Source organism: Nannizzia gypsea, genomic scaffold (assembly GCF_000150975.2).
Source record: "Nannizzia gypsea CBS 118893 supercont1.8 genomic scaffold, whole genome shotgun sequence".
NCBI lineage: Eukaryota > Fungi > Ascomycota > Eurotiomycetes > Onygenales > Arthrodermataceae > Nannizzia > Nannizzia gypsea.
The window spans coordinates 1-25,973 of record NW_003345194.1 but is presented as its reverse complement, the minus strand read 5'-3'; the positions used below and the strand labels follow the sequence as shown (position 1 = coordinate 25,973).

At 47.3% G+C, this 25,973-nt stretch overlaps 10 protein-coding genes across 10 annotated transcripts in view; 5 read left to right on the top strand and 5 right to left on the bottom strand.

Annotated features, from left to right (window-relative positions):
* MGYG_09174 (hypothetical protein) overlaps positions 1–442 on the bottom strand; it is a gene marked incomplete at both ends in the record, with an annotated part of 1,281 nt that extends 839 nt beyond the window's left edge. Inside the window, one exon of the mRNA XM_003169629.1 lies at positions 124–442. Coding sequence (XP_003169677.1) covers positions 124–442 — 319 coding nt within the window. The remainder of the gene's footprint in view (positions 1–123) is intronic.
* Positions 443–2,131: 1,689 nt separating this feature from the next.
* MGYG_07844 (serine/threonine protein kinase) lies at positions 2,132–8,460 on the bottom strand (the record flags this gene model as incomplete). The annotated part of the gene is made up of 8 exons (XM_003169628.1): positions 2,132–2,328; positions 2,417–2,566; positions 2,636–5,122; positions 5,197–6,859; positions 6,964–7,595; positions 7,674–7,768; positions 7,858–8,133; positions 8,375–8,460. The coding sequence occupies 8 exons, from the start codon at positions 8,458–8,460 to the stop codon at positions 2,132–2,134; spliced, it is 5,586 nt and encodes a 1,861-aa protein (XP_003169676.1).
* Positions 8,461–9,253: 793 nt separating this feature from the next.
* MGYG_07843 (hypothetical protein) lies at positions 9,254–10,398 on the top strand (the record flags this gene model as incomplete). The annotated part of the gene is made up of 6 exons (XM_003169627.1): positions 9,254–9,344; positions 9,414–9,427; positions 9,508–9,584; positions 9,669–9,968; positions 10,033–10,181; positions 10,253–10,398. The coding sequence occupies 6 exons, from the start codon at positions 9,254–9,256 to the stop codon at positions 10,396–10,398; spliced, it is 777 nt and encodes a 258-aa protein (XP_003169675.1).
* A 396-nt stretch (positions 10,399–10,794) lies between these two features.
* Positions 10,795–11,978, bottom strand: MGYG_07842 (hypothetical protein; the record flags this gene model as incomplete). The annotated part of the gene is made up of 3 exons (XM_003169626.1): positions 10,795–11,177; positions 11,255–11,719; positions 11,780–11,978. 3 exons carry the CDS (start codon positions 11,976–11,978, stop codon positions 10,795–10,797), a joined length of 1,047 nt encoding a protein of 348 aa, XP_003169674.1.
* A 433-nt stretch (positions 11,979–12,411) lies between these two features.
* MGYG_07841 (hypothetical protein) lies at positions 12,412–12,868 on the bottom strand (the record flags this gene model as incomplete). The annotated part of the gene is made up of 2 exons (XM_003169625.1): positions 12,412–12,532; positions 12,642–12,868. 2 exons carry the CDS (start codon positions 12,866–12,868, stop codon positions 12,412–12,414), a joined length of 348 nt encoding a protein of 115 aa, XP_003169673.1.
* Positions 12,869–13,938: 1,070 nt separating this feature from the next.
* Positions 13,939–14,471, top strand: MGYG_09173 (hypothetical protein; the record flags this gene model as incomplete). Its single annotated transcript, XM_003169624.1, has 2 exons — positions 13,939–14,094; positions 14,214–14,471. 2 exons carry the CDS (start codon positions 13,939–13,941, stop codon positions 14,469–14,471), a joined length of 414 nt encoding a protein of 137 aa, XP_003169672.1.
* Positions 14,472–15,559: 1,088 nt separating this feature from the next.
* MGYG_09172 (hypothetical protein) lies at positions 15,560–16,498 on the top strand (the record flags this gene model as incomplete). Its single annotated transcript, XM_003169623.1, is given in 4 exon segments — positions 15,560–15,695; positions 15,713–15,881; positions 16,236–16,316; positions 16,354–16,498. 4 exon segments carry the CDS (start codon positions 15,560–15,562, stop codon positions 16,496–16,498), a joined length of 531 nt encoding a protein of 176 aa, XP_003169671.1.
* Positions 16,499–18,290: 1,792 nt separating this feature from the next.
* Positions 18,291–20,582, top strand: MGYG_07840 (peptidase S41 family protein; the record flags this gene model as incomplete). Its single annotated transcript, XM_003169622.1, has 4 exons — positions 18,291–18,417; positions 18,492–18,890; positions 18,967–19,673; positions 19,731–20,582. 4 exons carry the CDS (start codon positions 18,291–18,293, stop codon positions 20,580–20,582), a joined length of 2,085 nt encoding a protein of 694 aa, XP_003169670.1.
* Positions 20,583–21,355: 773 nt separating this feature from the next.
* On the top strand, positions 21,356–23,543 carry MGYG_07839 (hypothetical protein; the record flags this gene model as incomplete). The annotated part of the gene is made up of 4 exons (XM_003169621.1): positions 21,356–21,446; positions 21,516–23,278; positions 23,333–23,458; positions 23,508–23,543. 4 exons carry the CDS (start codon positions 21,356–21,358, stop codon positions 23,541–23,543), a joined length of 2,016 nt encoding a protein of 671 aa, XP_003169669.1.
* A 289-nt stretch (positions 23,544–23,832) lies between these two features.
* On the bottom strand, positions 23,833–24,906 carry MGYG_07838 (ADP-ribosylglycohydrolase; the record flags this gene model as incomplete). Its single annotated transcript, XM_003169620.1, has 1 exon — positions 23,833–24,906. The coding sequence occupies one exon, from the start codon at positions 24,904–24,906 to the stop codon at positions 23,833–23,835; it is 1,074 nt and encodes a 357-aa protein (XP_003169668.1).
* Positions 24,907–25,973: the final 1,067 nt, after the last annotated feature.

Genomic DNA, 25,973 nt, shown 5'->3' with positions numbered 1-25,973 from the left:
CCTTCGAGGTATCAGCGGGCGATCCTTTCTCGGCTTGTTGTTCTTGGGGTTCTGCATCGTCGTTGGGAGGCTGAGGCTGGGTGAGTTTCTCCGTCGCAACAGGGTGCAACGACGAGGAATCACCAGACTTCCCGGGGGATCTAGGTGTATCAGGTTTCGACCTGCGAGAAAATCCGCTGCCTCTCCCTCTTGCTCGACTCGTCCCGCCTCGTTTGCGGTGTTGCGATGGCGCCGCCACCTCTTGTTTCGGAGGCACGGTTGGCTCCGCCTGCGACGACGGCCTGATCGAGTCTACCGGCTCCTCCTTTGACTGTGTAGAGGGGTGTGTCTTGGGCTCGGGCTCGTCAACTGGTTCATGAACTGGCTGAGGGTGCGATGTAACGGGTATTACATCGTCATCGAACAGGTCGTCGACGCCGCGGGTTTGCGCAAACTCGTCCATTGCGGCTTTCTAGAGTCGCAACCGTAACTAACTAACTAGTTAACTAACCGGAGGATAGGCTTAGGGAAACAGACAAAGTTGAGCAAGGTCTAATATGCGTTTCACCGCGAAGGACACTATCAAACCCCGAATTTGGTGGACACTATCAAACCCCGAGATTTGGTGGTTGTTCGTCTGCTCGACAATTCGAAACCATCTGTAGTTACCTTACTGACCAGGCTTCGCGATAAGATAAGAACCTGCAACTTAACTACCCGTGATCTCACCAAGGCTTACCACCCTGGTGGAGTCACCCACTCATTTTTCGCGGGTGACTCCCAGTTTAAGTGGAAGGACAGCTCAACGGGAATATTTTAATAAGAATCAATATATTACAATAACACCTAACTAACTATTAAATCTAACTATCTAGCCCTATATCTAGGGTATTAAACTTACTATCTATTAATTTATTAAGTCTTTAAAAGATATATTATAACTAGTATTATAAAAGACTAAATAAGTATTCTTATAGATATTCTTAGATATTCTTAAAAGATAGATTATTATCTCCCTACTACTTCTTATAAGCTTACTTTTTTATATTAGATTAGTATTAGGTGTCTTTTATATATAGATAGTTTAATAGTAAGAAATAACTCAAGTAGTATATCTAAAATTGAAATATTTCCGTTGAGCTATCCTTCCACTTAAACTAGGAGTCACCCGCGAAAAATGAGTGGGTGACTTAACCAGGGTGGTAAGCCTTGGTGTAATCACGGGTAGTAGTTAACTAAATAACTAGTGAGCTTAAGGTAGTACCTAGCCTAACTACAGATGGTTTCGCACTGATTCGTATACAAGAAGTACTCCGTCATGATGATAGATGGCAAATTCCTACCTCAAGAAAAAGGCGGCACAAGAAGATCTAATGGCTAGTTATGGAGTATGAGGCCTCGGCCTTTAGTGAATGAAGATCAAACGTCTTGATAATCGAAGTTGTGCGGAAAAGTAGTTACCGATCAAATGAAGCATCCGGATGCAGGCTCAATCAGTTGTAGTGTCACACTCAAGTCTAAACCTGCCGGGGATTTTAGGGACTGCAAAGGCGGGAAGGGCAAAGACTCTGACAAGCGTGCAGCATCTTAGAAAATACCCCAGGAAATACTGGTTAACAGGCAGGTAGCTAACCGGTCAACATCACAGCCTTAAGGGAATCGACTATCAACTGTTAGTTCCTCGCTTTTTCGTTAGATAATTGGCTGGGAAGAACGGCTAGAGATATAATGCATTGTAGTAGGAACGTCTCAATTAATGTATTTAAAGATCTGGCCTAAAGATACAAGGACAAAATCATCAATCGAGTTATTTATTTTCTGTTTTAGAACGCCGCTTGCATCCGCCGTCATTTCTGATATCATGTCAATTTCAAATGCATAACATTTCGCGTCTGGGCCCATCCCATTCATTCCATTTTTGTGTCGGAGCCGGTGAAGGTCATTTTCTTGCAAGTGGTAGTAGTAGTGGCAGTGGTGTAATGCTCTAATCAAAAAAAAAAAGAAAAAAAAAAAGAAGAAAAAACTTCCGTGAAGAGTTGTGGTTTGATTACGGTGATACGGGAGTATTATTGACTTCAATGCTGTTTCCAGGAACAAGTAAGGTGAGCTAAGTTCCATGTAATGAAGGGTGTGTCGAAGGTCGTTCGTTCATTTAGGAAAGGTGGAATGCGCCTTGTCCCTCGCGCATTGCTATGCTGAGTTTGTTGAGGAGAACCTCGGCAGAGGAGTAGTCCGGCAGTTTCAAGTAGTTCACACAGGTCATGACACTGGGGAGATAGTCGTCTGGGGTGTATGGCGGCTCACTTGGCCGACAGACTACGGTGAACATTGGCGTGAGGCCCTTGAAGCCTGTGTTGAAGTTGCCATAGTCAGTTGCATTGAGCGGAAAAGCAAGCGGTGAGCAAAAGGGTTGTTACGGGGTTTAATAGTCACTTACCACCAATAGGGAGTTTGGGACTTCCAGTGACGAACTGCAAAAAGTCGCGGCGCTGCTGGAGGTTAAACTCACTCAAGGTTGCAAGTAAGTTTCGAACACTCCTGCTGTCCATGTTGAACCCATGGTCAGCCTTGATAGAGTCCATAAGAGCTAGCAGAAGAAAAAGTCAGTGATAACCCTGGACAAACTGCCTGCCGTTTATGGGAGAGGGTGACTTACTTTCGATGGACCAGTCTTCATCGACCTGGCCAAAAAGCATCACCAGTTCGTCAGGAGTAAAGGTTTTAAGTGATGAATATAAGAATACTTGGGAAAAGCCTGCAGCAAATGCATCAAGCTGTGGCTTTATGCCACTTCCAAGGGTCATATCGATAATCTTGTTGATATACAGGTCGACATTTGACATGGTAATGGGTATGTTCTGGCCGTTAGGTATTAATTTGATATGAGGGTATCCAGGCAATGTAAAATCAAGGCCGAGGTCTGCAAGTTTCGTGTCGTCGACCTCGAATTTCTCCATCGCACTAGCGGCTTCGGCGGTGGATAGAGAAGTGTCTACTTCGATAGCAGCTGCCTTGTCGGCGAATTTCTTCAAGAATTTCAAAGAATTTGCAAGCTCCGCATCTACTCGTTTCACAGAGCCAATAGACGGGGCTTTCGTTGTGTATGCTCCTCGACCGACACTGAAGAATAATGGGTTAAATCCAATGTCGATAATACGCGAGTCCAGCATGGAGCGAGCAACAAATTTGCCTAGAGCTTTGAAGTACTGCAGCTGCTTCTTTCCCGCCTCCTGTGTAACTTGGTCTTGGCTCATCGGTGCCGGGAATAGTCCTAGTTTATTATGGACGTATTCTCCATCATTACTGGCATCTGAGTCTCTCCACAATTTCAATTTTCTCTTGGAAAACTCCTTTGAGACCGTAGAATAAAACTCCAAAGTAGGCCCCAGCCCTGTCCCAACCTCCTCAAAGTATTCAATTTCCAGGATACTTGGCGAGGAACCGTATAGCTCAAGAACCTTCATAGCTGACTCCAGGATGCGTGTCCGCGAGATTCGCACCTTTTGTCTCTGAAGCCTGCCGCTGTAGGCGCGATCATCTCTACGGCGCTCTCGCTGGCCATCATCGTTAGACTGTGCGCCTTGCCAGCGAACCATGGACCTAGAGTAGCCAAAAGATGTGGATTGTAAGAAGAGATGTCGCGTTTCGAATGGGAAGAGGAAGGCGAAATGGCGGCCAAGGTCTTCACTCCAGCTTGGCAAACAACTGCTTGCCACTATCAAAGGCTCCTCTAACTGCCGGTTAAGTTTCGCGGTCAGTTTCGTATTGATAAAATGTGAAGGGGGTTCTGGTTCTGGAACAATTCCGATCACATCACTGTCGTTTGCTAATTCATCATCTGACTGAGAATTTAGATCGTGCAAGGCTCGAAGAAGTCGGAGAATCGAGGCCGTTGTTGGAACGTTATTGAGGGATTCCGGCATGTCTACATCGTCAATCATGACGGATACATTTGATGAGGTGGGAGTAAATATTGCTAGTTCTGGCGGTGGTGGTGGCCCCGGAGCTCGCTTGAAATGGACAGTGTGGACAGTTGACCAGACGTTTCTCGCGGGCGAGCTACTATCATTGGCACAACTGCATTGCACTGCACGGTAGATAGTAGTATCGTTTGTTATGGCTTTTCCATTCACACTAAATTCAATATGCCAGTCCTGCGGCATGGCCAGCATTGCAGCGGCATAAGATGTGAAGGACCTCCCGGCCATGGAAAGCGATCTACCGAAAGATTGGGGGCTTGACCGAGCGAGGGAAGATGCAGATGACTTGGCTACGGGAGTAGACTGGGAGGGGGTGGAAACTCTCGTGCCATCTTCCTTCCTCGCCGTCACCTTGCCTGTAGATGCAACCTCCATATTGACGGCTGAGGGGTCAGGAACGTCATCTTCCGACAGATCATCCTCAATATCGTCCACAATCGTATCAAGGGTATCTCCTTCGTCGTCGTCTTCTCCTTCGTCGCTACCGTTTGGATCATCAGCGCACTCTAACGGCCCATCAGTATCATCACTTTCCATAGGCGGTGGTGGAGGCTGGTGCCGAGCAGAGCGTCTACGTCCAGTCCCTTCACGCACTCCATCGCCAGAATCCTGGAGTGTTGACGGGCGAGTTGATCTTCCTTTGTTTGCTCCCTTGGAGCTGGTTCCATTGGAGCTGTCTCGCCCAGTCGGCAATCGATAAGAGGGGAAATCAGACAAATGGGGCGATCCAGTGTCGCTTTCCCTACTCGCTGATTCAGGATTTTGCGGATTGGCGTCGCCATGATGATTTGGGAAGGTTGGGTCGCGGTGCCTAGAGTGGCGTGGGCGCTCAGAAAGGCTTATTCTTGGGCGAAGATAATCATCTAGTGTCTTAAAATTTGCGATGGCATGAATAGAAACCATCATGTTCTTATATGGCTTGGGGATATTTGAGCCCTCCTCGGCTACCAATCGGAGCCGAATTTGCTTTGACAGCATGGATAGGGTACTTCTATTGTCAAATGCATTGTGGTGGACAGTAACAACCTCAAAGTTCTCAGTACGACTCAGTAGGTCTTGAAGTTGGTGGATAAAGGCACCAAATGCAGTTTTGCGTTCGGACCCGGGCTTTACGGTTGGCTGGGAAGCCTTGAATGCCTTCAGAAAGTCTGCACCTGCTTGACCTATATAAGAATGTATCAGTATCGTTAGATAAAAGATAGCGTCTGCAGTGTAACGCTCGAAAGGAGCTACTTACCTTTTGAATTCTCAATGACATCAACAAGAACACGAATAATGCCGGAATTCAAAAGCTCATAGCTCGTGATATTGTTAAGGGCATCTTGATCAAAGTAGGCTGCAAGTTCAGAGAAGAGTTTGAAGCCCTGGTTTTCAGTAGCAGGAGCTTTATAGCAAGCCTCGATTTTCTTGGTGAGACCACGGAGGGTGGCTAGGACAACCTCCGCCTTTTCATGCATACCGGCAGTCTTGTTCTCTTCATAGAGGTGCAGAAAATGTTTTGCGCCGGTTGTTATAAGATCTTGGAGAGTAGTGTCAAGTGGTTGGGTAGGGGGGTGCACAATCGAGGATGCTTCGCTGTCTGAAGCTTCGTCATGTTCATGTTCGCCATGGTGCTCCGGGTCGTCAGGATAGTCACCATTGAAATCATCCTCATCATTACTCTCGTCTTCATGATCGTGAATGTCATCCTGAATATCATGTTCATGCCCGCTATCGTGACCATGGCCGTCTTTCATGCCATCTGCGTAGGAAAGATGTTGTTTCAATTCAGGAGTTGAATTGGGCCTTTGGTCAGTTAGTTTATTGGTTTTATCCAATACTGATACAGTAGCTAATTCTTTGATTTCGGTTATGACGCCCTCACGATGGAATTGATACTGATAAATGTCCCGCAGTCGTTCATATAAGAGTTCTGCACATTGCAAGGCGAGCGCAACGAGGGATACGTGATCTTTTTGAGAGAGTATACCAGCCAAAAAGGACGCATATGGCACAGACCGCAGGGCTTCTTCTATAATGTTGACATCAAGGGCTTGGACCATCTTTAGTTGTGCCAACAGTACCTTTTGCCTGACTCTCAAGTTCACCGTACTAGAGTAGACATCTGTAAGTGTCGGTAGGAGGATTGTAGCGAATCGTTTGATTTCTGGCTTGCATTGTTTCAACAACTCCAGTCGCCTGTCACTCATTGCTTTGATTTTAGGGGTGGTAGAGGGCGGTAGAGGACCGTCGCCAAGCGTGAAACGGAGCTGATCATCCAGGAGAACAACTGATCCTTTTGACGAGGCAGGAAGGAGCTCATAGACAATGTTGAGTGTTTCGTAAACTTGTTCGCGCGGGCGGTGTATCAAGGCTTGCATAATATGCACAGTATCAGACTTGAGTGGTCCAGTACCGTCGTCCGAAGGGGGTGAAACTCCCGTGAGAATTTGATACAAAGTATCTACTATATTCATTCTCAGAAGCTCAACAGACAGGCGAGGGCTTGACTTGCAGATTATTCCCAGGATGCGGAGGAAGTATGTGTGGATATGGGGCCCGATCAAGTTTGTCGTGCCGGGGAGGAGTAGTCGAAGCACAGCTCGTAACAGATCCGGCTCAATTAATTCCTCCAGCTGCTCTGGTTTGTATCGGAAGCTCTCTACCACACGGCAAACGCATAGACAGCCCTGCTCAACCACCTTCTGGTCGCTACTCGAGAGGACATTTAGTAGTATGGGCATGACATCTTTCACGACGGGAAAGGAGTCCTGCGGTACGTTACGGCAGCAATTTGCAGCTGTTGTAACAGCCGTACGCTGTGTGCTTGTAGGAAAAAAATCAAGATATGTGAGACAGGCCGTTAGTCCGCCTTCCCGGACAATGGAAGCAGGGAAGTCCACGGATATCTTTGCTAGAGTCTAGTATTGAGGCTTGTTAGTCAGTACTTGATGATGCATGCAAAGGGGGGGTTTTCTTCCCTCCCCTCTTCCAGCCCCCCCTTTTTTTTGTGAATAGGACGTACACTTAAAGCTTGCTCAGCTAGGTCAATGAATTGTATATCCAGCAGCTTCTGGCAGAGAATTGGCACAGCACCCCCCTGAACAACACTGCCGGCGGAGCCTCGAATAGCCTCCATCATGTTAGCTAGACACCGGCAAGCTAACAGCATTATTTCAGGGTTTTCTTCTCCAAAGTCATTAGGCTGCATCAGATTTACGAGCTCGTGCACATAAGGGTCTGGGGAGAAATGACCAGCGAGGTTGTCCTCGTTCGAAACTAAGAGAAGGTCTGATAGTTCCTGCAATGCAATTAACTGGACGGAAGGATCTTCCTTTGTCTTCAAATTCGATAGGATATCCCGGAGGCGAGAGGACATGCCCGACATCATCCCGCTGAGAGCACGCAGAGTACTCTGAAGACCAAAATGGCCCCCTGCCCCAAAGATACCGCTACGAAACAGGTCATGATCATCATCCTCAGCGGCATCCATCTGGTTGGTTTCCTCATGGCTATCGCTGGCTAGGGAGGTTTCCTCTTCATCTTTGTCAAGTGCTTTCTCCTTGCGTTCCTCATCTCCGTCTTTCATTTCAACATCGGTATCTCGTTTACCTCTCTTTTTCTGTCGACGCGGCGGGGAAACATGTTGGGAGGCATCTTAAAGCGACGAAAGTGTCAACATGAAAGACGTAATAATAATATGTGATTTAAGGGAAAGTAGGATAGCTTGCAGACCTCTTGTAGACTTTCTGTTTCGACTGGTCCGGGTTTTTGAGGATGAGGATGAAGCGGTGACAGACTTCGATCTCTCCTCCGACTCTCCAGGGGATCTGCGCCACGATGACGTTAGAAATTATACCAAAACTAATCTTGCCTAACTCATAAATAAGTAGAGTAAAGAACAGGTATATCCGCGTACATAGGCTGAGACATGCCTGCAGACTGTCGAGTACCTTGCCGGGGGGCAGGCTGATGGCCAGCAGGTGTCAACTTCTGGCGCTTCGAGCGCGAGCTGGGCTGCGGCGATGGAGGGACCTCGGGATCAGCCCGAGCTACCTCACGACGAGAAGGAGCCTTTCGTTTCCGGGTTTGTGGGGGGTTAGGCGGCAAGGTGGACTCCGGCACGCTGGTAGCACTGCTGGCAGCAATTCTGGCGGCAGATCGAGTAACTCTGCGTTCCATGGCGTGAGTGTGACTTCTAGGGACTGATGCATAGAAGAGAAGGGGTTCTGGGCAGAGGGGGAAAGATCAAAGGGAAACGACTACCCAAGATGAAAAGAAGATAATGTAAAAAATAATATGTCAGATAAAGGGTATAAGGAAGAGACGAAGATGATGAGAAGAATGAGAAGAAAGGGAAGAAGGGGAAGTAGGAATGGCAATATAAAAGGAGCACGGAAAGTGAAGATGGAGACTGAAAATGTTCCGGAACTTACCTTGAAGACGAGGCCTCTGTAGCAGCCTTCTTCTCAGCGGGCTGTCCAGACTGGTCGAGAGAAGAGAGAGCACTTCGCTTGGCCATAAGTAAGTCATACACACAGCTCACCCGTCAACCCGCCATCCGCAGTTGTGGGAGACTGGGAGGAGGAGCAGAAGGAGGAGTCGATGTTGGTGTTGACGTTGATGTCTGTCCTTATCGACGTTGCTTGCAGTGCTAGCTGGTAATGTGACTCTTGTCTCGTGGTCAGCACATCGCAGTAACGATGTCGAGAATGCTGCAGGCGAGTAACCAGACTCGCTCACCACTGATTCCGGGCTTCTGCTGCTTGCAGGCAAAGTCGTGTTTTTGACGTGGGTGAAAGATGAAGCTGGAGTCGACGGTGGTCGGAAGTTTGACGTTTGACGTTGAAAAAAGGCAAAAAGGGAAGCGGAACAAGCGCCAAGAAGCGCCATCCCAGCCGAACGAAAAGAGCCGCAGGTCACGGGAACATTGCTTTTGCCGCACGACGCCACCAAAATTCAAGTACCTGGTACTTCGGTCGCCCTTCTGACGTCCTCGGAGACGCTGCCCAACCTGACGAGCCAGTCGCGGGTGATTGTGCAGTGTCGAGGGCAAATGTTGCGTGTGAGGGCATGTATCTGCCGATATTCATGTCTGTATAGGTAACAGGTAGCGGCGCTTGGTGGAAAACCAGAGCAGGATGGTGTTTGTTAAACTCACTGACCGGCGATCCTCGTGGTGGATATATAAAGACCGGCAGACATCCCACTAAACCCCCCTTGCAAGGCCCACCGCTACAATCAACTGTGCTAAAGGCGTCAACCACGGCGGTTGCGATAACTTCGATAGCGTCGATTGCGCTGCTACGGCCACGATGGGTTCTCTCGGCTCACTGCCCGCTATGAAGAGCGAGCCAAAGGTCATCTTCTTCACCGATTTTGACGGCACCATCACGCTGCAAGATAGTATGCTTTGCGTGATCGTTTGAGGGGAGAAGGAGAGATGCGAGTCTAACTGTGAAATTCCACTTGCAGGCAATGACCACTTGGTAATAACATATATTCTTGGTTTTGCTGTTTTTTACTACTTGACTACTCTCCTGGACATTGGCTGACGGAACCCTTCTAGACCGACCACCTCGGGTTTGGCGCCATCGAACGAAGTGCAAGAAATGCCGCTATCCTTGAGGGCAGGATGACTTTCCGGTACTCTCTCAATGCCACCTCCCTTCAGCCCAAAGACGAAGCCCCTCGATCTGCTTGCTGACTACCTTGTCTCTGAAAAATTAGGGATGGCTTCCGGGAGATGCTTGATAGCATTGATACCCCCTTTAATGAATGTGTCGACTTTCTCTGCCAGAGAGTCACCCTCGATCCGCACTTCACCGCATTTTACAGGTGGGCCAAGGAGAACAACGTTCCCGTTGTTGTACTTTCATCCGGCATGGTTCCGATTATCCATGCTCTCTTTGTGAAGCTGCTCGGACACGAGCCTGAGAACATCCAGATCGTTGCCAACCAGGTTGCCAGCAGAGACGGAAAAGATATCAACTCCAACGGCGGATGGCAGATTGACTTCCATGACGATAGGTGTGTTTATCTTGTTTCTTCCAATGACTCTCTTGGCCGGTGCTCGATACTTACGCGTAAATAGCCACTTTGGCCACGACAAGTCTTTGGAAATTCGCCCATACGCCGCAATACCCAAGTCAGAGCGCCCAATCCTCCTTTATGCCGGAGACGGGGTGTCAGATATCTCTGCTGCTCGTCAGACGGATCTTCTCTTCGCTAAGAAAGGCCACGGTACGTATCTACACTTCTCACGGGTTGATGGTAACGGATATTGAATATTGATTGCCTTGGTTACACTACAGACCTGACAATTATATGTAAACGGGATGATATCCCGTACACTACTTTCGAGGACTGGTCTACCATCTTATCCACTACTAAAGAGCTCCTTGAGGGAAAGACGACGCTGGATGGTGTAATCGCTGCACAGAAGCGCGATAACAACTAGATTGTTATCCCTTGACGATTTGTATCTGATGAGCGTTATTATAGACCGGCACTGTATGTGGCCGTAAACTATATCAAGCACAAGACGACCTAACTACTACAGAGGCATAGAGCATCATGAGAGATAGATAGAATGATTATTCCATGTTCCTAACTTCTAAATTGTTCTAGATGAAATTTCTTGCATCAACATTGTAGGTATTCGGGTTGCAGCTCATCAATCATGATCATCACTTGATACGGACGGTAATAATACTCTTTAATTACCCATGTCGAGTAGAACAACGTCCCCAAGGCCAAAAGGCATATAATATTGAGGTATCATGCTTCTGTACATTACTATACAGTCTATCGTAAAATCCTCGCCCTCAAGCTTGGGCGTGTCTTTCAGCAGAAATCACAGCGCTAACGTCAAGGCAGTCTTATAGTCTGCCATATCTAGGCCATCTGATAGTTTTTCGCACTCTGCTAGCATACGATCAATGGATGGGATTGCACACTTCGAGTGACTGTAGAAAAAGGTGCTCGTCCTCTGGGCAGCTGGAAAATACATGCCATGACGAAACCGATGACTGAAGTCCTGAAGGCTGAGGCCTGTATAAGGTGACTTTGGGCGATTTGGTAGGATATTAAAGGCGCGCAGACGTTTTGTCAGAGCACCAACCATCAATGCGTCACACTCGAAGCTACAATGTTCATTATCCAGGTAATCATCAAGATGATCGATAAGAGAAGACATTATTCGCCTTATAGCCTCCTCTCGCCGGCTATTGATTGCATCTATCACAGTCCACCAGTCAGCCAGGGCATTCGTTACAGCTAGGTTAGTTAGTTACATATCAGGAGTAGCCGCTCACCAGCAACAAATGACGGCACGGGCAGCTCCTTGAAGGTCAAGGTACCTCGTCCATGCCTCAAAATCAGCCTAGTAACTCTTTTGAACTCCTCTGGCTTGTTAAAGACCCAGCAGACGCATGTCCAAAAAGGAATATCGTCCGTATAGCAGTTGGGGATATTAGGTATCAGATTACCGAACCAAAAGCCTGCAAATACTTCGGTACGCTCATGCAGCTCGTACTTGTCCACAAGGATAGCGAGCTGGGTCAGCATCTGAAGGTCGACCTGCAGCGGGACTTGACGTAGGTGGCCGTGGATAATGTTCAAAACGATCAGAAAGGCATCCGGGTCATCGTCGGGAAGAGGGATCTCAACACTGCCCACCGCACGCAGGGCCTGGCTTTCACCAAACCTATGCTCAAGCATTGCACGAAAGACAGGCGAAGCTAGAATCAGGTGTCTGGAAGAGACGCATATGGAGATTTCTATCTTTGTTAGCTTCATGTAGCTAGACCAAGGAAAAGACGACGACATTGAAGAGCTACCTTCTTCGTGTGGACTATTAGCTTCCATCTCGCATGAGTCCTCGGGGTCTTGACAGTTTGAGCCATCGTCAGTATATTGCACAAACCGGGTCATCAAAAGAGTGACCTCCCCATTCGGATCCAGCCGATGCACTTCTCTGCCGGAGCTCTGGGGCTTAGTGACGAGGCGCAGTGGGGACGGCGTCCTGAGTGACGGCATCTCGACGGACAGATTTTCACTTTGACACAGGCCTGTCCTCCCTCTCATAACACAAGCATTCTTTGACGGAGATAGGCCGTCGCATAACTATTTTATAGAAAGGGTGAGGTAGTTTTCATATAAATATTTCGTAGCCAACGATAAGACGGCTCTTCCTGAAAAGCCATCCTCACCCATCGTGTGACAGGCGAGCAGTCGTCCCCTCATTCCGGAGTAAAGGGAATCGTGCATGATGGCCACGGAGTCTCACTGCATGGCTAGCTGCATTATCTCTGGCCATCGATCGATTGAGCCCTGGTTGGGATCGCCAACGGGACCAATTGGTAGCCGCATCGCCTCAGTCTTCTAGCTCTCAACTGCGTCCCCCTGGCTTGACCGAACACACTTGAGTACGCCACTTATGACAGCAGGTATTTCCGGCTTATCGACTGCCCTATTTTGTCCGAGTATGAGGCGCATCCTGGTATAACATGCATATGTGCAAGTGTCTCTGCCGGCTTGAGAGCCCATAGAGAGTTACATTGCCAGCTTCGTTTCGGCCGTGGGAAATGGCGCTAGTTAGTTAGTTAGTATACTCCGTAACTAAAACGCAAACAGGCAGCTAGTTATTAGTTAAAATAACTAACTACCTAGGAGTCACCCAACTGTTTCCAAGTCACTGACATCCGATCGATGGCTTCAACATGCCAGCTTCCCCATTTTCGGCCGATTAGCGAGGGAATGGCAGCCTTGGATGGTGTACTTGGTACCCTGGATTGCGACCAGCCTGCCTGCTCCTGGTACGTGTCGCACTGACATCCTTTATCCAACAAAATGCCGCGGAATCTGCGGACAACCAGCCAATTAGGCTGCAAATCTGCATGGCCAAGATGTTGGTTGCACAGGCGCATGATTCATTCTCCAAGCGCAGTGCCACAAGAGATGGTTGCCTGCCAAGAGAGACGGCTACTGACCATCAGGCATAAGGGTATCGTTTTCTACATTATTACGCCTCCATCAACGAAAGAGAGTATCTATTAACCGGTTGACTAGGGGTGGCATGTTGCCGTCCTTGATAACTAGCTAGTTACCTGGGTAGTTAGTTAATAGGTAACTAGTTAATTAGTTAACTAGCCGCTTTCTTGTTTAACTACTTTGGGTTGTTTGTAGTGCAGAAAACCCGGTAACCTGTATGTGGCTGCAAGGAAGAATCACACCGCCGAATGACATATTCAGCAATGTAGAGTACACTGATACAGTGAATAAGGTATATAACTCGGTTCTTCGTGGGGGTACATACCGTCGAGTCTTAAAGATAGCTACCTACGGTTGCTTAACTAGTTAGCCACTGTGGGTGAATACGGATGTTGGGTGAATACTCCGTACATATGTCAGCATTATTTAAAGAGTTACCTAACGTTATAATTTCACCAGCAACTTCAACTCGGTTAACCTCAAGCTAGGGCTGAAAAAACCACAGCTTCCAGAACCTCCTTATACCATCTACATTGCTCTCCAGTACACTTCCAGACAGGTAAGCTTTTTTCTATCCGCAGTTTTAAACTCTACAAGAAAATAACAAGGAGTTATATATTATAGTAAAGAATACCTGCTACCCTGCCTAATGGTAGAAAACGAACCGTTTATCGCTCTAATGGCACCAAAGAAGTACAAGACCCCTGCTTCACTCTCAAGTGAGGAAGTGCATATCCTGTTGGAATAGTCCACTTTAGCTACAACTCACCCTCATTACCCAAGGTATCCTTGGGGCATTAGGCCTTTTTGTCCCTCGTGGTCCAACATATCCTGGAGTCTTACGTATATGCGATCAAGGATACCCATTACCAGATGAACCTGTGATACCCACAGAAATCAATACGTTTTTGGAAAAAGTCTTCGGTGACTGGACAAGCGATGATAAACTACATTCGAAGCCTGATAAAAAGGGGCGAAGGCAAATATCCACGATACTGTCGTTCGTATGGGTACACTTACCTGCGACTTACCTTCAAGTGAGGCCAACAAAGCAGCCCGAAAAAACCAAACCCAATATAAGATTAGCAAAGCCGACAAGAAAGGGAGCCAAAACAATCTAGCCCGACGAGCAGATGCCCCAGTGTATATCCGCGCTCTTAAAGTAAAAGCTCGACGGCTATCGCATTCTCGTACACGGATGCCAATAGTCGCTTGATCTCCGACGGCCACGGCTTCTTTACCCGAGATCATAATCTTACAGAAGCAGATATGTATCTGCAGGCAATTAAGAAGCGAGACGCCTTCACTATGCGAAATATTCATACCTTTAACATCGAACTCGCAATTTATTTCGCTCGGAATAGAATCCTAATGTGGGCAGAGGGTCATCCAATTCGCGCTCCGCCTCCTGAGTCAGAAAACTTGGACCAACTTATGGCATTCCCACTCTGTCGAAATGATATACCATCGACTGGGCCCATTGGAGATGCACTAAAAATTCTTCGGGGTCGTCCAAAACCATCACTCTTCCCAGTTTAAGCTTATTCTTGATGTGATAGCGAGTCGCCGATAGACTATCATGGGATCAGTTTATATTTAACCTTAACCATCCAGTTGCAAACACACGAAATGATTGCTATTTCACTTTATAGTAAAGATTTAGTATCTAGTTTTTCGTCTTAAGTTAAGTATTTAGCTGATTGGTTCTGTGTAAATGCCGATATTTCCCATATGCGGCGGCGTAGTATAGAACACGTCTTTCACCTGCCTTGCCTGCTCCTTTACCCCTAGTATCTCGTAAGTTTAACTACAGCCGTGAAATAAGGGCCGCGGATAGGTTGCCGCCCGGTCAGCCACGATATTAAGGATTTCAACGGGTGCTGATATGGCGGATGATAGCGACACTCTGTTTATAACTCCCTGGAATGAGACGTCGAAGTCTGACTTGAGCTTAACTAGGAATTTTATAGCGAGGATGTGAGATAGATCATAGTCTATGAGCTTCGAGGGGGGACATGCGCCTCGCTGCTAAATAGGGAAGACGGCGAAGGAGCTCAATGGCATAGTAGGGCTTGACATTACCAATGACCTCAGGTGTAATCTTCGGCCATCCTCCAGGACGGGGCATCTTCAAGTCTGCAATATCGTAGTGTAACGTTGTAAGTTGTAAGAGAGAGTATAGCAATCGAGGAATATCGCGGCAAGTTCGTCAGGTATAAGGCGGCTCAGAAGCTACAGAAGCCTTAGATTCTGACCCTAACTCTGAACCTGTTCCGGTTCTGTCTGCAACTCCGGTTCTGGCAGTTGTCGTGACCCCGCTCTGGGTACGGTTAATGGTGTTTGAAACAGAGGCTGAAGAGAGGTGGCCATCGGGGTTGACTCCAGGTACGGAAATAGCGTTGCTGTGTGACGCCTTCGTATCTTTTCATTGGAAGTCTTCGCGTGCAATGCTGCGACTTCTCGAATATTTAAACAGAAAAAAGAAATGCAAGAAGGTGCACTGAACTTTAATATTATCAGCGACTTCCAAGGTTAATGACACTATTCAGATAACTAGCGAGTTATTAACTACTAAGTACCTAGGTAGGTAGTTAATGCAACTATAGAAATCCTGACCATTTGTAACAATGTGTTCGTCAAGGCAGCCGCCAGTTCCGCGCCAACGTTTGGGGCCGCCATTGTGGGAGTGCCGGCTATATGTTATTGTGCTTCGGAATGGCACCCGCTATAGATATAGGGTTACGTTAAGGGTAGGCAGCGAAAGTAACCCGTTATACCAGCCGCTCCCGCAGAGCTTAGCGGCATTGGCATGTTCCAACTACCACTATGCGGCCGAGCTGGTGTAGTAGGAGTAGTCGGGGCTGAAGGTCGTTGGGACGGCAGTGCAGAGGCTACCACCAAAGAGACGAGTCGGGCGGCTTCCGGTCGGTTTCGGCATGTTGAAGTGCTGTGAGGAGGAGAATCGTAGCCCTCACATTAGATATGAACGAAGAGAACGGGAACTGTGTGCTGTGTGTAAGCTGTGGTTAGTGTGTGCAGAACAGAACATAGGTATCTCTATTTTAGAGCATCGCCATCGCGGGCCAAGCCTGCGGAATCCTCTTTGCTCATGGATATATATATCTCACTGACATCTCTGGTATATGGATGGGTACATACTCTGTATATTCTATGATAACACCTGGCGTACTAGAGCGCTGCGAAAACAGGGGATCGACAGCTGACTCAGCATATCTTGAGCTAAACTCAATGGGAAAAGAGCCAATGGGAACGTCACGTCTGGGTGACTAAGCCATGCTATAGAGAAACATTATTTTTGGCGGTCGAAGGTCTTGAAAAGTTCACACTTAGGCAAACCGAGGGCGGAAAGAGAGAGCATACGCCGTAAGCTGTGGGAAGGTCTGTCGATGACTCCTTGCAGGAATATGGTTGCCATCAACGATGTAGATTTAAACCTCCAGACGAATCCAAACGAACAGGTTCATCCCGAGTCCTCCGAGATACCCCGTCGAGATACCCTTATCGTGGTCTTGATAACTAAAACGTCTCCCTTAGGCCACGATTAGGCCATGGCTACAAGTTGACGTGAGCTTGGAGGTAAAAAAAAGCTCCGCTGCGCCCTATTTACAAGGATGTCGGCTATTTACTTGCAAGTGTTCGAGACATATCGAGACATATATGAGTATGGAAAATGATTGTTATTAACAGGAGTACGGAGCACTCCATAGTTATAGCAGCGCCTCTTTGCTTTTATAACTAGGTAGTTAACTATTCACCAAGCGATAATATCGAAGGCCCGGCTCGCACTCTCGAACATAAAAACCTTTACACTCAAATACGTACTATGAATCTATCTACAAGTCTGCGTTACCTTGCTTTGCAGAGTTATCCTCTACGCAACTGTCTTGCTTCCGGTCAGACCATCCATCTCCAAAGGATTAATATATTATTATGATGAGGAGGATTTAGCCGTCACTCTACATGGTTGCTGTCGCTACCGCTCTCGCTGCGACCTTGGTAGTGTTATAAACAAATAGTATCAACGCCTACTCTCTTGTATTTTGGAATAAAGCGGACCCTTATGAAGAGAGATTTTTCTTGGATCGGCTAAGATATTAGGCTCCGTAGCTAGTTAACTAGGCCACTTCAAGGAGTTTTCCGCGGCGTCGCCGTATCAGTGGGTTACGACGAACATTCCGCCGGAGCCAAAGGCCAATATTAGATTTGCCCTGATTATCGCATAAAAGGATGCAGGGAACAATCAACCTCAAGGCCGATTTAAACCATTCAGAACACGAGGACGATGCCATTCAAGGTTTCTCTCGAGGTGAAGAAGCTTTCCAGAATTGTCCTTGTACCTGGAGTCGGCATCTTTCGACTCTGTTCTAGCACCATCGAACCCCGGCTAGTTAACTAATTCCACACCATCAATACGATGTGACAGGCCTTTATATTACTAACAACCCGTCCTTATCTCCCCACTCCCCGCTGGACAGAAAGGTCGCCGGTCACCTCTTTTTTTTATCGATTGTGCAGAAACGGATTCATCTCGAGAACCTGGCCGTCCAGGGGTCCCCTCGCAGGAACAGTCCCTGGCCAATACAGCTGCCCGTGTTCGTCGTGTCCGTGGTGGATGGTAACTTTCTTTCCTGCCTGCAGTTCGGGCATTCTGAGGAAACGCCTTTCCCTGGGCGGAAATTGAGATCTTCGCAGGCTATTTCCACGGTTCGCTCACCACAGCGGAAATATAATCATATTTGATATCTGCTAGGTTGGAGGTTGATATCCGTCAGTGGTCCCCACAGGTACCTGGTGATCTTGATCCAATATCACGGAATAATATGGGGTTGTGAGCTCGCTTCGGCCCTGGGGGTGGGCTGTCCGGAGGAGATACCCCCTTGTGGAAGATAACCAGGCCTCACCCCTGACCTTTTATCTCCAATCCCGCTGAAAATGTTTATTCATCATCTGCGGGATATTCGTGATTGAAGAATCCTCGCCTACCCTTGCGCTATCCTCCACGACCTTGGGATCCTCCTCCAAAGCTAGGTTTTAGCATGCGGAGTACTCCTCTATTCTTCCGGGAGACTCCCTTTCTATAGTCCCCGACGCCTTGCTCGTGCTAAGGGATTGAGGAGCTGGCTAGACCGGCAACCTGGGTATTTAAGAAGCAGTTGGGTCCCCATTTTCTCCAAGATCTCCAGATTCTCCAGATTCCCCAGGTTCCGCAGGGTTTCGCACGGTGATTGTCTTCTGACAGCTCATCTCAATCTACACTTATTCCTGGTGTAGATCGTCCACTCTTTAAATCACATTCGCTTTTTAACCAACCCCTCGCTAAAGATTTAACGGGGAATCATGGTCCGAGTCGACAAGGCCGTCATTGGCCTTTTGCTTTCTTCCAGCGGTCTTGCGTCTGCTGCCACGGAGCCATGCGCCCAGGTCGCGGAGGAGCAGCAGAAGCAGAAGGCGGGGAACCCAAACGGTATACATAAAAAAACAATATACTCGGAGATTACCAGATACTAAGAAAAAGCCCATGCTAATCCATTTCCACAGCTCCCAACTTTACCGTCTCTGCAGAGCTCGCGTACGCCTGTCTGACATCGGTTCCATTCAAGTCAAACGACTCCCTGCAGTTAATTGACGGTTTGAAGTATTTCTGGGACTGGCAGACAACCAAGGATTTCCTGAAGAATCCACCACAAGGCTACGCCGTTCCCGGCACTGATCTTGAGGGAGGACTTGCAAAGATCCGCCAAAAGGCAGCTAACAATGGCTACAAGAATGAGTTCGAATTCCAGTTCGAGCTAGATGCACTTGTGAGAACTGTGCATGATGGCCACTTTAATTTGGCAATGGATCTTATCACCACATTTGCCTTCACTCGCTCTGACATTGGTTCGCTGGTGTCTCTTTCTAATGACGGAAAGGACTTGCCTAAGATCTACTCTCTGAGTATGTTTAATTCTATTTTTTTTTTTTTTTTCCTTTCGTTCAGTGCTACTTTATGGAAGCTAACATGTCCATTAAGATGACCTCCAAGGTCGATCGATGAACGCATCAGCTCTCAAAACCATTGACGGCCAGGATGCCACTGAGTGGATGAAAAAGTTCTCCTTCAGCGGATTCTTCCAGGATCCTGATGCCCTTTACAACGGCATGCTCTTCAACCTTCCACTCACCAGGGTCAGCGGTACCGGTGGATTCTTCACAAGCCGCGGTCTCTACACAGGCACCGGGATGAGCGTTACCTTTGAGAACGGAACCACCAAACAGTTTGGTCATACCGCTACTTCCACTGCTGACTTCTCCGGAGTCAAGGATGGCCGTGGTTTCTACGAGAAATTCTGCACCGGCAAGCAATCAGCTACTGTTGCCGCTCTAAGGGATTACGAGTACACTGCGCTCCGAGATCACCGCTTCCTCACTGCCAGCCCAATCTCTTCGCCACCATTCCCCTTGGCTCAGCGTACCGTTCCTCCAGTAACTCCCCTGCGAGAATCCAAGGATGGTGCCGCTGCTGGTTACTTCCTAGAAGGCAAGGACTCCAAGGTGGCCGTGCTTAACCTTCGATCCTTTGTTGGCGCTGCTGATAACAACGATCCCTTGTGGGACTTCAGCTACACCGTCACTAAGTTCTTGGAAGACTGTAGGAAGGCGGGTAAGGAGAAGCTGATTGTTGATGTTAGCGGTAATAGGGGTGGTACCATCTTCCTAGGCTACGATACTTTCAAGCAGGTAAGTTACTCGGCAAACAGAACAGGTCACCAATCCAAAAGCTAACAGAAAGTACAGCTCCTCCCAAGAGGCAAGATTGAAACCCCCTTCAACCTCCGTGCTATTGAGCAGTTCGACATCATTGGGACTAAGGTCAACTACCTCCTCAAGCATCCCCGCGACCCCAAGGCCCCAGCCGCCGAGGAGATGCGAGACGATATCTTTGATACCAACTCCTACGTTGACCCTAATGGCAGGAAGTACCGATCTTGGGACTCCTACTTTGGCCCAGAGACCGTTGAGGCTGGCAACTTTAGCCGCCTTGCTATCTGGGACTTCCACAATATCCCTATGTCACTCAAGGCCGGCGGTCTTGTTGTCTCTGGTTATGGCAACCGCAGCCATATTGCCCCCCAGGCATTTAAGAAGGAGAATATTGTCCTTGTCACTGATGGTATCTGTGCGTCTACTTGTGCTATATTCTCCGATCTGATGAACCGTAACGGTATCAAGTCTATTGCCGTAGGTGGACAGCCTCGAACGGGCCGCATGCAGGCTGTTGGTGGTGTCAAAGGCACCCAGGTCCTTACTTTCCGTGAGCTCTGGAGTATTGCTGAGCTGGTTATTAAGAAGTATTCTACCCCCCGCGAGCAGCATGAGTTGGAGAAGACCCAGCTCGGCGAGATGTACAATAAGGGCAAGTATGTGCTGTCCCGCCTGCTTAATAGCGGAGCTGGTGGCCGTGTTAATTACCGCAACGCCGTCTTCACCAGTGATAGGAAGCGAGTGCCTCGCCAGTTTGTCTACGAGCCTGCCCACTGCAGGATGTTCCTGACCAAGGACGCCCTTCTTGACGTCAAGCGCTGGTGGGGAGGTGTTGCAAACTCTTGGTGGGGCGACAAAGGCCGATGTATCGAGGGATCTACCTAGATCGGGCTGATTAACTAATTAATGTTTATACGATACATATTACTTATATATATTCAATCAAATGTCTCAGCAGGTAGCGGCGCTATTCAGAAGTGTATAAACAGCTTTTGAACGTAATTTATGCGTTAACTGTAGTAGTTAACTATCCAAGGAGTGCTAACACGCGCTCCCGACGGCTGTTAGTAAGCTCGAAGAAACTAGATTATCGAGGCGCAGCGGGAGGGCCTCAAGGCTATGCCTCCCACGCCACCCAACAGTCTCACATCCGTAGCGTAGCTAAGCTGCACTAGAGGCAGACTAACGCCTGTAATATCTATCACTTTCACAATCCAGCGCACAGAGTATATATATGAGGGGGGTAGAAGTATAGCTCTTTCGTTCCGTCTTTAACACAATTTCTCTATCTAGTCCAGTTATCTATCAAGCAGCGTCGTTATTAGTTAGCCGCATCAAGTTTCTCCAAACAATGAAAGCGTCGTCAAGATAGTTAACTAGCGGGCTGATAGCATTAAGCAGTTATGTAACCATGATTAACTAGTTATGTAACTAACTTTATTTACGCCTTAACTGTATCTTTTTATCTCCTTAACTCGGAAGATTTTTAGCTTAGACAATTAACAATCATATTATTCTTCATACAAAAGCTGTTTACAGACAGTGCCTATGGCATTGTCGACTGGTCTTTTACCAGATAGGCTATTAGGATTTTCGCATATAGCTACTCATTTTAGGCCTGCGCACGTCCGGAGACGCGTCGCTCGGGGAAAGTATATATGGCGGTAAGGACGGTGTTATGCGTTGCGGAAAAGCCATCGATTGCGAAAGCAATTGCAAACCACTTGGGAGATCGAGTAATTACCGTCCGTGAGTACAGACCTGCGCCATCCGCAAGTTAGGTAGTCGAGCTAATGAACGTACAGCATAATATCCAAGGCAATCCGTATGTGAAGAACTACGAATTCGACTACACCTTTCCGCAATGGGGTCACTGCAGTGTTATAATGACCTCTGTGCTCGGCCACCTCCTTAGCCACGAGTTTGAGCCGCGATTCAAGAGCTGGACTTCATGCGACCCATCTGCGCTTTTTGACGCTGGCATCGAGGTTTTCATTGGTAGCAAGAGCAAGCCTGTCGCGGATAACATCAAGCGACACGCTCGCCGGGCCGACGTGCTCTTTATCTGGACCGACTGCGACCGTGAAGGTGAGCATATAGGCACCAAGATTCGGTTGGTGGCAGCACAAAGCAACCAGGCTCTGGGTCGCGCTGGCGGCACAGTAAGAGCACATTTCTCCAATATCGAAAGAACGCATATCATCCACGCCGCTCATCGTCCCGCCGATCTCAACGAAGCGCAAGCCAACGCAGTAGCTGCACGTATCGAGCTCGATCTTCGTGTGGGCGCAAGCTTCACCCGGCACCTCACTTTGAGCCTTTGTCCTGTACTCCAGCGAGGCAATCTGTCAGAAACCTCTCAATTGATCAGCTACGGGAGCTGTCAGTTTCCTACGCTTGGATTCGTCGTCGAGCGCTACTTGCGCGTTCGGAATTTTATTCCGGAACCATTCTGGAGCATCAAACTGATGCATCAAAAAGCTGGGACAAAGGTGAAGTTTAGTTGGGCTCGTAAACATCTATTCGACAGAAGGACAGCTGTTATTCTCTATGAGCGGTGTCTCACTTCGCAGAATGCTCAGGTCCAAAAGGTCAAAACCATACCGACGAGCAAGTGGAAACCCTTACCGTTGACTACCCTAGAGCTTCAGAAGTGCGGTAGCAGATTCTTCGGAATGGACAGTCAAAGGGTTCTGCAGCTTGCAGAAAAGCTATATCAAAAAGGTTGGATTAGCTATCCTAGAACCGAGACAGACCGGTTCGACCGGGGTATGGACCTTCGCGGCCTCGACCAGAAGCAGGGCGCAAGGCGGCGCTGGGCTGATTATGCAACGGCGCTGGTTCAAGGAGGCTTTTCGTGGCCCCGTAACGGACATAATAATGATAAGGCCCACCCGCCTATCCACCCGGTCAATTTCGTCAATCCAACTACGCTCTCACATGAAGAGCAGCGTGTTCATGAGTTTGTCGTCCGGCTCTTTCTGGCATGCTGCAGCAAAGACGCCCAGGGGTTAAAGACCGAAATTAGTATTCTCTATGGACCGGAGACATTCCATACATCGGGCCTTGTAATATTAGAGCGCAACTATCTCGATGTCTACATTCACGATCGGTGGAGCAACCAAGAACTTCCCCCGTTCATCGAAGGCGAGGTCTTCGAGCCGACTGAAGCCATTCTCGGTGAAGGTAAGACGTCACCACCTGGATATCTAACTGAACCAGACCTGCTTGCACTAATGAACGCGAATGGTATCGGCACTGATGCCACCATGGCCGACCATATTGTCACAATTATAGACCGACAATACGTCGAAGCAAGGGCTCAGCCAAGGCAGGCGCGGCATGGAAATGACGAAGAAGACTCCGAGGAGTTGCCAGCCCAAACGAGAGGCGGAAATGATCGTAGAGATAGAGGGGCAGTAGCCTCTCGTCGCGGCGGTTGGAATAGCGGTGCTGGCCGCGGTGGTGCTATCACAGGCGTTCGAGAGTTCATACCCACGACGCTGGGAGTCGCTCTGGTTGAGGGTCACGAGAATATGGGGTTTGAGACTGATTTGATGAAGCCATTTTTACGCAAGGAGGTAAGATAACACTCTTGATCAATCCTCGTCTCGGGCTGCTGATAACAGGCGTAGATGGAGCTAAGGATGAGCGCGATATGCAATGGGCAAACAACTAAAAGTCGAGTCGTTAGTGAAACTATCGAGCAGTATCAAGGGGTCTATGCTCGCATGCTGCAACATCCGGACGTACTTCGTATGGTGAGGACTGAGCCTTGGTATACCTATTACTCCGCTAATATAATTGTAGGCTGTTCGAAAGTATGTTTTTGGTGGAATGAACTGAGAATTATCGACCTTACTATGGAACTCTACCACTTACTGCGCTCCCAACCTACAATACTATGCAAGAATACATTCCGACTTAGTGTTGATTGCGCGCCGTTATTGATTATTAGCTGACTGACCACCCCAATATCTACAACAAGAATAACTATAAGAAGAAGTTGGTCGAGACCGGCTTCTGGGGAATATGGAAGGGGAGCCTTGGTAAAATATATAGAAATTGGAGTAAAGTTATTTACTATTTATCTCTATATCTTAATATTTAGCCTCTGTGGATATTTAACACTATTTTATTCACAGTAACTATTTTTAGTAGCCTCTACTAAGAGACTTCCAATCCTTTCAAACTCTTGGTGAAACTGAAGCGTCTCGCGCCATCTTAAGGGGATAGCATCAACACCATCACGGACTCCGAGAAGGCCTCCGGCAATAGCAGCATTTGTGTCCGTGTCACCTCCAATCCGAACAACATCCACTAAAATATCCTCTAGTGGACGTGTATCTATTAAGGCAGCCACTGCAATTGAGAGAGACTCAAGCACATAACCTTTTGCTTTGCCTTGCAACTCCTTGGGCCCATTCGTAGCCATATCCGCCGTGCTTAACGTTAGACCTAGACGGATCGCCTTCTCTACCGCACGGCCAGTATCTTGATCACAGCTCTCCTCTAGACTTTTCGCAGCCTGGAGAGCTTCATCTATAGCCTCTCTTGGTGACTTCTCCCGTAGCAAGGCATACACTATCGTGTTATATGCCGCACATGAGATTGTACACCTTGCATCATTATGTGTGATTGCTGATATCCTCATCGACTGCTCCATCATTTCTGCTCGGCATGCCTGGAAAATCCCTGTAGGGATACATCTCATGAGGCTCCCATTGCCCGCTTGCCCGATCCCGGCCCCGGCCTGATCCAGATTTTCTATTCCGTTGAGTTTTAGCAGGCCCGCCAGTGTCGCGCCGCCAATATCGACTGGTCGCCCGCCCTTCTGCCGACCTGGCCAGTCGCCGTTCAGCCAGTTCAAGAAATACTGCGCAGCCAGCTTAACCACATCATGGCTGTCTATAACGGCGCTACCTGACTGAGAGTCGTCGTCTAGTAGTTGCTGCTGCCTAGACTCCTTAGGTATAAGGTGGTGGTAATAAGCAAGGAGGACACCGCGCGTCATATCGGTGTCGTCGGTTGCAGCTCCGACCGGAAACTGGAAAATACCACCACCGACTATTTCACGCAGGCCGGTAGGATATGACTTTTTGATTTCGGCATAGCTCTGGAACTCAAAGGTAGCGCCTAGGGAGTCGCCCGCGTGGGCGCCGAGAAGCCCACCGATAGACCGTTGTAGGCGAGTGGGATTAGAAGCCATCTTAGTATATATAGTCTGCCCGCTATATATCTTTGTTAATTTTCTAGTTCTAGAGAGGAAGAGAGAGCTGATTCACTTCTCTGTCTTTAATATTAAACGGCCTTTTCAATTAGGATAAAAAACTACCTAGGTAGTTAGTTTAGCCGTTGCCCCGCCGTTGCCCCGCCTAGACTTCCTTATAGGTGGGTCAAAACCTTGGGTCAATAGGTTTGGGTGGTTGAATGGGTCAATTTGGGCGGTTTTTAAGAGCCTATCTTAGTCCCTAGATAGGTTTAGAGATACCCTTTTACCCACCCAAGTACCTAATGGGTAACTATTAGGTTTTTTAGTATTTCTTAGCGATTATATAATCTACTAGTAAATTAAGGTCTACTAATATTTTTTTTTATATTTTTAGCTAATTTATTCAATTTATTAGAGAGATTTTAAAAATAGAGTTAAGTATTATTTTATAAGGCCTTCGACGGATATATATACTATAAGGTTAAATTTAGAGTAATAATAGATTAATTATTTAAGCTTAGAGTTTCTATCTAATTTCTATTTAGGCTAGATTATATAGTATATAAGTACTATAATTATACTATAGTATTAAGTTTAGTACTTTATTATATAATATTATAAGTATTATAGTTATACTATAATATTATCTCTAGTTACTATTTTTATAATATATCTTTATAATAATTTCTTACTCTATATTTTTAAAAATAGTATAGTATATATTCTCTATTTTTATTACGTGATAAGATTTATTATTTAGCTATATATACTATTACTAAACTAACTTATAAAAAATAAAAGAATATATTTAATACTAATATAATATTATATATTAGTAATATATCTTATATACTATATTTTAGTAGTATTTTAAAGCTTTTAAATTCACGTAGTATTATAGACTATCTGCGGCGTAGCTTAGATAAATATATTTATTAGATAATAAGATTCCGGTATAGAAGAACCCTATAGATCACGTGATATTAGAATAGTTTAAAATACTAAGATTAGAATAGTCTAATATAGACTATAATTAAATAGTCTAAAATAGACTATAGGAGAAT